At 38.1% G+C, this 8,551-nt stretch overlaps 1 protein-coding gene across 3 annotated transcripts; it reads left to right on the forward strand.

Annotated features, from left to right (window-relative positions):
- Positions 1–430: 430 nt before the first annotated feature.
- LOC132149247 (BUB3-interacting and GLEBS motif-containing protein ZNF207-like) lies at positions 431–7,168 on the forward strand. 3 transcript variants are annotated; one of them, XR_009435012.1, is made up of 12 exons: positions 431–583; positions 1,410–1,536; positions 1,685–1,823; positions 1,915–2,091; positions 2,180–2,255; positions 2,391–2,461; positions 2,574–2,719; positions 5,329–5,550; positions 5,840–5,996; positions 6,487–6,671; positions 6,845–6,918; positions 7,092–7,168. XR_009435012.1 is itself a non-coding variant. In XM_059558313.1 (11 exons), exons 1-10 carry the CDS (start codon positions 543–545, stop codon positions 6,645–6,647), a joined length of 1,317 nt encoding a protein of 438 aa, XP_059414296.1. In that variant the 5' UTR covers positions 431–542; the 3' UTR covers positions 6,648–6,671; positions 6,845–7,168. The 3 variants fall into 3 exon arrangements, 2 of the variants coding, with proteins under 2 accessions (XP_059414296.1, XP_059414295.1); XM_059558313.1 differs by having other exon boundaries at positions 6,845–7,168; XM_059558312.1 differs by having other exon boundaries at positions 6,487–7,168.
- Positions 7,169–8,551: the final 1,383 nt, after the last annotated feature.

The following is an 8,551-nucleotide window of genomic DNA, read 5'->3' on the forward strand; positions in this document are numbered from 1 at the left end:
GTGTACTTTGTATATTTGTTATGTATAAAGACACACACATACAGTGTATATTATGAAAATATTTACATGTACAAGTATAATTATATTATACAAATTCATATTATATATAAATATATTTAATGTATAAAACAATCTGAAATATATACATGCATCTGTGTATATTTATATATGCATAATAAATATACACAAAACACACACACACACACACACACACACACACACACACACACACACATATATATATATATATATATATATATATATATATATATATATATATATATATATAGGACGCAATTTATCGCGAATAATCTTTTGACGGCATTATTTATTTTCTTTTTTAACTTTTGTTGTCATTCGAACGCCAACCGGTTTCCAAAGTTGTGCACCTCCTGTCCAGTTGGAGGCGGTATTCCTCGTGAGGTGCTGTTGTCAATGCATGGAAGAAGCTGTCGTCATGTCCTATTTTCTCCATTTTAGTTTGGCTAATGTTTTGGTAGGCGTCAGTTTGCTGTTCGCGGAATAGGCTGACAAAATAAATAATGGGGAGAAAAAAGAAGAAGCAGATGAAGCCCTGGTGTTGGTATCCTTCTTTAAAAGCTATCTTACCGTTGTTTAATATTTTTCGAATTGTTTATTAGTAGGGGTTTTCCCACTTCCTGTTTACGAATGGCTAACGCATTGTTCCTCTGATATCAAGGCCTGCGTCCGCACGCATCATTGGCGCTTTCGAATTGGCGTTCTGTCTGAACGTTCTCGAAGAGAAGACCTACCAGTTAATTCACCGTCTTAATGCATCAGATTAACGTTACAATTATTTTATTGTCTCTCTCTATATATGTAGATTAGTTTCACACTTCCGCTAACAAAAATAGACCGTTATGTTGATAATATTCAACAATGAAATATCCAGTAACTAAGTAAGACATTTCCCACTGCAGTAACTCACCTCCTCAGCTTTTTTTTCTTTTTTTTGAAGAGCCAGGATATGCCATTGTATAAAAAAAAAAAAAACTGGAAATGTTTTTTTCTAACTACAAATTAATAATTTTAAAATAAATTCACGTAAAATAAAAACGTTTTGTGAAATTGTGATGATTAATAAAAATTTTTTTGAATATACAAATTTTGCTCTAAAACGTTTTTTAGAAGGTAGAAGTTGTAGGATAAAAAAAATCTTATTCATACTCCTTGTCCAGCAAGTCATTAAAACTTGGAAAAGTCATGGGGCCTTTGAATATGTTTGTAGTCAAAGGCAGGCCTCGGTGAAAACCACTTTACCAGGATATAATAGTGAAAGCATCCTTATGCTGAGAGTGTTGTCAATGTCAAACAGTTAAGTCCCTTCTGCTTGATGTTTTGTTGTTAGTATTTTTTTCTTGTTTATATGACTTTAACAGCAGACTCAGGTACTGTAACAGGGATTTTGATGATGAAAAGATTCTCATTCAGCATCAGAAGGCCAAGCACTTTAAGTGTCACATATGTCACAAGAAGTTATACACTGGTCCTGGTCTGGCCATCCACTGTATGCAGGTATAAATTATACACTTAACATATACATATAAACTCACACACATAGATGTATGTATGTATGCATGTATATATGTATGTGTATATGTATATATATATATATATATGTGTATGTTTAATTTGCTGTATGTTTGTGAATGATTTATTAAAGGTTCACAAAGAAACCATTGATGGTGTCCCTAATGCAATACCGGGAAGGACTGACATAGAGCTGGAGATCTATGGAATGGAGGGTATTCCAGATAAAGACGTGGAGGAGAGGAGACGTATGCTTGAACAAAAAACACAGGGTAGAACATTTAAATTCCAGTTTACTCATCTGTTCTTTTTGTAGCCCAAATAAACCCATAATAACTATATTTTCCTTTTTTTTGGAAACAGATAATCAGAAGAAAAAACAGCAAGATGACTCAGATGAAGATGACGAGGATGAAGAGGCTGGTCCCTCCTTCCAGCAGCCAGCAACAACCGTTCAGCCACAGGGACCCTATGTCCCTATGACCCAACCAGGAATGGCCCCTGTCCCAGCGCCAGGGATGCCACTTGGAAGCTACTCCGGTGTGTTTTGTAATAATACAAAGCACCTCATTTAAGATGTTATGCATAGTAAATGTATTATGTGTTTCTTAAATGATTTCTCTCAAAGGAATGCCCCCAATGATGCCTGGTGTCCATCCGATGATGCCAGGGATGCCTCCTGTCATGCCCAGAATGCCTCCAGGGTAAGAGTCAATAGAATTAGAATGATTTTATTGGTGATTTTTGTGTGTGTGTGTGTGTGTGTGTGTGTGTGTGATTAATCCATGCTTCATGCATTACCAGTTGAAAAATTCCTTCCTGTTATTTTGAACTAATAGCATGATGCCAATGAGTGGGATGATGCCACCTACACATGGGATGCCCCCAATGATGCCTGGCATGCCACCAGGTACAGGAACATTTCAGTTTATCTTTTTATGTATATGACACACATTATGTTTTTTAATGTATTATTTATTTTCTTTTATATTGGTTTGTCATTAAATCTTTGTTCTGCTCAGGATTGCCTCCTCACATGGGTCATCACCCTGGCATACCCCACATGGCTCAGGCCCCTCCTACTACCACCCGGCCAGCTGTGCCTGCCACCACAGTGTCCACGCCACAGCCGAGTGTCTCCAAGCCACTGTTTCCCAGCGCAGGACAGGTATGATGCCTTTTTTCCCTGCATTGAAAAACTAAAGAACCTTTTTGCTGCTTAGAAATTGCTAATAAGTAAATAACAAAGAAATGGCAAGTAACACATTCTATTAACTGCGAAATTTTAAAGTAGAAAGACTGAAAAAGTATTGTCTTGTAAAATGTTACTTTTGTTTTAAAAAACATATGGCATATGAAAGGCATATGAATAAATTTAAATGGTTTATATTTCTCATTACATCACTTTCGGGGACTGATTCAACTCTGGCAATGCAGTATTTTTCTTTGGTATGAGAGTTTTGTTCACCATCAATTATTTGGTTAGGAAAATAGAGCAGTGAAGACCTAAAATAATCTGAAAAACAGGAAAAAAACCAAACATGTAAATGCTTGAATACGACTGTCTCCTCAAACAGATTCAAAATACCTGAATGCAGAAGTTCCATTATGTGTATGTTTACCAGAGCCCTTTTATAAGATCTCTGTTTACACAAGTTTTTCTTGTTATGAACATGCAATTTTATTTATATATGAAATGGTCAGTGGGGGGAGAATATTTACTAAATATTTGCTGAAATAAGGCTCTTCTGACATATATGTCAGCTTTCTTTTTATAGTATGTCATTAAGTCAAAAGCAGCAGTTACACTCTCAGTAGCTCTGGGGGTATTCCAGAAAGCAGGTTATGTGACATTCAGGTACGTGTAAGGGTAAGTAAGAAGATGAACTCAACTTTCGGTTCCAGAAATGGAGGTAACTTTCAAGGTATGCAAGTAGCCTTAGCAGCTTATTTTCTATACATATACTTCTCTGGAGCAGATTCTATTTCAGGCTCAGTTTACTTCAGCGCTTTCAGAGCATGCGTGATCTATTGATGAGACTCCAGTAGGCCTAGCAGATGTGCATAGTATTAAAGGGAAACTCCACCCCAAAATGAAAATTGTCATTAATCACCATGTCGTTCCAAACCTGCAAAAGCTTTGTTCATCTTCGGAACACATAGTAAGATATTTTGGATGAAAACCGGGAGGCCTGTGACTGTCCCATAGACTGCCAAGTAAAATACACTTTCAAGAAAATTCTGAAACACATCATCAGAATAGTCCATCTTCCATCAGTGGTTCAAACGTAACGTTATGAAGCGTCAAGAATAATTTTGCTGCGTATACTCTTTGTGTATTTAGCTTTGATTTAAAAGAAAACAGCGCATCCTTGTGGAGTGGCTGATACAGAAAAGCATATGAAGCATATGTTGATGAAATAAATAAAAATACATGTAATATGTCTTATTACTTAATTAGCATTATACAAACAATGTAAATCTTATTCTCAAAGATAAAAATTTTAATTATCGTATTACCACCAATTAGGTGGTGATTAAGTATGCAAATGACCATTGAATAAAATAAGAAGCAGCATGGCAAGCTTTTTCTTAGCGTCAATTTTCATGGTGACTCTTCGATTCTTCGCCTCTGTTGAGAATGTCTTGCGTGTTAACCGTGAACATACTCTTGAGTTGATTAAACTTACTCCTGGATGCCTTTTTGGAACCAGCATACGTTGAGTAAGCAAGGTTTGGGTTAATCAACCAAGAGTTCAGGGTTCAGTTAACTTTGCTTTCTAGAAAACACCTTGTGACATTATAGTGGTGCTGTCTCCAGTTCTGAATCTTGTGACTGGGGCACTGTAAATGAGAAAGTGTTAAGTGTAAATGTTAAGTGTGTTGTTGTTAGTTTTGGTGAGCAGCAGACATGTCCAGAAACAGCTGAGGGTCTTTATTGTGTGCTCTCTCTCCATCCTGCAGATGGGGACTCGAGCTCCAAGCACAAGCTCAGGCTCCTCCAGTCTGGACAATTTGTCAGCATCCTCTAAACCACTGTCCCAAGTATGCAGTAGCTTGCTGACTCTGTGAAAGAGCTGCTTCATAAAACTATTGATGGCATGTAACAGCAGATTGATGTCAGACTGCCTCCAAGAATAATTGACTTTGCTCTAGAGGAAGTCTGTAGTGCTTTAGAAGAGTTGAAAGAGATTGATTTCAATTGAGACAGAGAATTGATAAACTGCTTAATTCTCTCTTTTAAACTCAAGACTTTCTCTCTTTTCTGGTGTTTAGTTATTTTAAAATCCACCTTCATAGTACTTTTAACTGTATGTAGGCCCCAAAAAGTATTTGGAGACTTGATTTTGATCCACCTAAAGCCTAACAAACCTAGTTTTGTTAGGGATGCACTGATATTAAAATTCAGACTGAATGTTATGGCTGATATTAATTCTAAGCTGTTAAAAAAAAACAACCTAGGAACGGAAATCAGTCCTTTAATTCTACAAATTGACATCACACTTTTAGACTGTACTCTATGAAATTATCAGTGTCTTTAAATATCAGAAAGCTTTGGTAATAAACATTATTTGCAGTTCAGTATTTAATATTGGACAGTAACTGATTTATATCATGCATCTGAAATGTTTGCCTGAAAAGTGTGCTTGTTCTTTATTTTTAGATAAAGTAGATAACAAAACCTTAAATCCAGTTATATTGGCCAAAATGCACCTAAATGCAGAATTGGCTGAATCACTGAATGCATCTGATTTGCCCTTTGGTCTCATTCTGCAGGTCCAACAGGCTGGTTCTGGTGTAGCGGTGAGCTCCTCTGCACCACCTTCTGCTGCTCCCAAACCAACATTCCCAGCTTACACCCAGTCCTCCGCCACTGCTGCGGCCAACACCAGCAGCACTGTGGCCAAACCGGGCACCCCAGTCACAAGTAAGCCTGCCACCCTCACCACCACCAGTGCAACCAGTAAGTTGATCCACCCTGATGAAGATGTATCACTGGTAAGTGGACTTGTTTCTGTGCTTTAACCTTTGCTTTGGAATCGTGCATGCTTTCAGTTGATAAAATACCTGTTTCCACTCCAAACCTGAGACTTTTCTTCTGCTGAACATATATTTGAATAATGCTTTTGTCCATACATTGAAAGTCATTGGCACCAGAACAACACTAGGCCACATGGACTTACTTTCTTCACAAAATCTTTTGTGTTCCACAGAAGACAGAAAGCAAGCAAAAAAGCCCATATTTATGTCTAACCAGTTGGTGCATTTTGCGTTATGTGTTTTACAGGAGGAGTTGCGAGCACAGCTGCCTCGCTACCAGTGTAAAATCCCTAGTGCAGGACAGGCCCATGTGACTTCCCCACCAGCTGCACCAATGGGAGGTGTGTTGCCCCCTCAGCAGGGCATTCCTGCACAACAGCCGGGTGTTAGGCATCCCATGCAAGGTATTTCAAAATAAGAGAATGTCTTGTTACACTACTGTTTAAAGGTTTGGGGGAAGTGAGATATTTAACACTTTAATTCAGCAAGGATGCAATTAAATTGAGTAAAAGTGAGAGTAAATACATTGAAAGTGTTAAAAAGGATTTTTATTTCAAAGAAATTCGGTTTTTTTGATCTTTCTATTCATCAAAAAATCCTGAACAAATAAAGTTTTCAACATAAGAAATGTTTCTTTAGCAGCAAATCAAGATATCAGAAGGATTTTCTGAAGAATCGTGTGGCACTGAAAACTGGAGTAATGACCGCTGAAAATTTTAAAGCATTTTAGAGTATTTTAAAATAGAAAACGCACTTCTAAATAAATAATTCAACTGTCTTACCAACTAACCAGCTTTTGAATGGTAGTGTATATTGGCGAAGAATAACAGTGCAGGATAAAACCAGATCTGAAAACTTTGAATCATTGTTTCACATCTATTTCCTCTCGTGTAGGGCCATATGGTGCTCCGCCGCAGGGAGTTCCTGGGTACGTCCCAGGAGGAATGCCTCCTTACGGTCAAGCCCCACCCATGGTCCCTCCCTTCCAGGCCGCTCCCCCTCGGCCTGCCATTGGCCTGAGACCTTCTGTAATGTCTCCTGGAGGCCGATACTGAAGCGTCACCACTGGTCTTCATTAGGTTTGCTGATTCAACCATTTTACCATCTAGTGGCGTGCTTTACAATCCAGATCAGTAACCGTAACCCTGCTTGCAATGAGGAGATGTGTAGCGCATGGGACATTTAATTATTATTTGGACCTACCCTTTGTTGCAGATCATACAGTCTGGCTTTTCTCTCATGTTTTGTTTAGGTTTTTAGAAGTGTAGTAAATATGGTTCGTATTAATTTGAAGCGACTGGAGTTTCGTACAGCACCTTTATCAAGGCAAGTCACTGTAAATATACTACTGTACTAAAAGTGTGAAGCCTTCGCAGCACCCATATGTGCTGTTGGGCGTCCCGTCCCCAGCGTTGCTTGGTGAGGGCTTCAGATATCGGTCACTGTTGGATTGATTTTTCTAAGTCTGCTTGTCTACATTTACAGTGTTCTCTCTGTAGGGCCAATAACAAAAGGATTGCTGTGAATGCTATCTGTACTGTTCCACTATGACTTGTAATAAACTATTGAAATCTAACGGCTGTTTTTTCATCAGCAAGTAAAGGACAACCTCACAAGGTTTGTACTACAAACTCTCCACACGATGGCTGTTGTTTGTATGAAAGCTGTGTTTGCAGTGTGCTGGAATGTGTTTGTGGGTGAGAGGAAAACTGAAGCATCTGCATCCACGTTTGATGTTCCTACTGGTCCTTTCATATTCTAGTTTGGATTTAAAGGGGTCAAATAATGAGGAATCAAGTTTTCTTCGATATTTTAAGATGAATTAGTTTGTACCATGTCAACTTGATGTAACTGTTAAGGTCTTTGCACACTGAGTCTGAAATTTTCGCAAATTGAAAAATAAATGCGACCATGTTGTATCAATCATGTTTACACACTGCCTCCGAAACCTTTGTCCATCATAAAAAAAATTTGGATCAGGTTATATTTTCTGCATATTCGCATCTGTAGCATGCATTTTGATAGGAAAGGATGGTGAATATGGAAAAACGCATAGACCTCGACAACTCAAAATCATCCTCAGTCCAAAAAGACGGCCATGATAACGTCTCACAACTTCTGACATCAGTGAACAACAGACAAACTAACAATAGAAAACTGGCTGAAGGTCCCTGATTATTTTAGTTTGTGCTGCAACAGAAAGTGACAAGGTGATAAATAAAAAACCAAAACATTACAACTATTTTTGATGGGAAAAAATAGTGTGAATGTATGATGACCCCTTTAAATTTTCAGCTGCTTATGCAAGGACAAATGGCTGCTAGACGAAAAGAAAAACGACCATTCAAAAAGCAGTCTTCCTGAAAATCACAGTATTCTGAGAGAGATTGAAATAATGCTTGTGAACCTGAGAATCATTTACGTCAGGGCTACGGCTCAATACTTGTGGTTTTCAGGAAGAGGCAGGTAAGAAAGTGACTGTAGTTCACTGTGGTTGTTGTCCTAAACTGAGGATTTCTCTTCTCCTTGTAGCATTGCCATGGGACTGGCTGAGGCAGAGTCTCAGTGTTGCCCTGCACAGGCTGAGGCAAGTCTCACATTTTCTCTCTTTACTCTGTGTATTAAGGGAGCCTCGCAGCCATCTGGCTGTTGGGTACAAATGTCCCCAAACTTAGAGCAAGTTTGGTGATGGCCCCCGGGTTTATTCATATTCGGGGAGTTCTCTTAACTAACTCATAGTTTTAGCTAACGTAAAAAAATACACACACGCTTCAAAAAAGTTTGAGGTCAGTAAGATTTGTAATGTTTATTCGGCAAAGATGCATTAAATTGATTAAAAGCGACAGTAAATACAATTATGTTCCAAGATTTTTTTTCCCCTGTTTAATCAATTCTGGGAGAAAAGTTACACTTTTCACAAAATTAAGTAGGACAACTCTTTTCAATATTCATAATAATA

The sequence above is a fragment of the Carassius carassius genome, chromosome 9, assembly GCF_963082965.1.
Source record: "Carassius carassius chromosome 9, fCarCar2.1, whole genome shotgun sequence".
NCBI lineage: Eukaryota > Metazoa > Chordata > Actinopteri > Cypriniformes > Cyprinidae > Carassius > Carassius carassius.

Excerpts from the sequence above, each read along its gene's own strand:
- LOC132149247 (XM_059558312.1), top strand. The coding sequence starts at position 543 with ATGGGGAGAAAAAAGAAGAAGCAGATGAAGCCCTGGTGTTG. Across the intron at positions 584-1,409 it reads CAGATGAAGCCCTGGTGTTG|GTACTGTAACAGGGATTTTG; the intron begins GTATCCTTCTTT and ends CAGCAGACTCAG. Across the intron at positions 5,551-5,839 it reads CTGATGAAGATGTATCACTG|GAGGAGTTGCGAGCACAGCT; the intron begins GTAAGTGGACTT and ends TGTGTTTTACAG.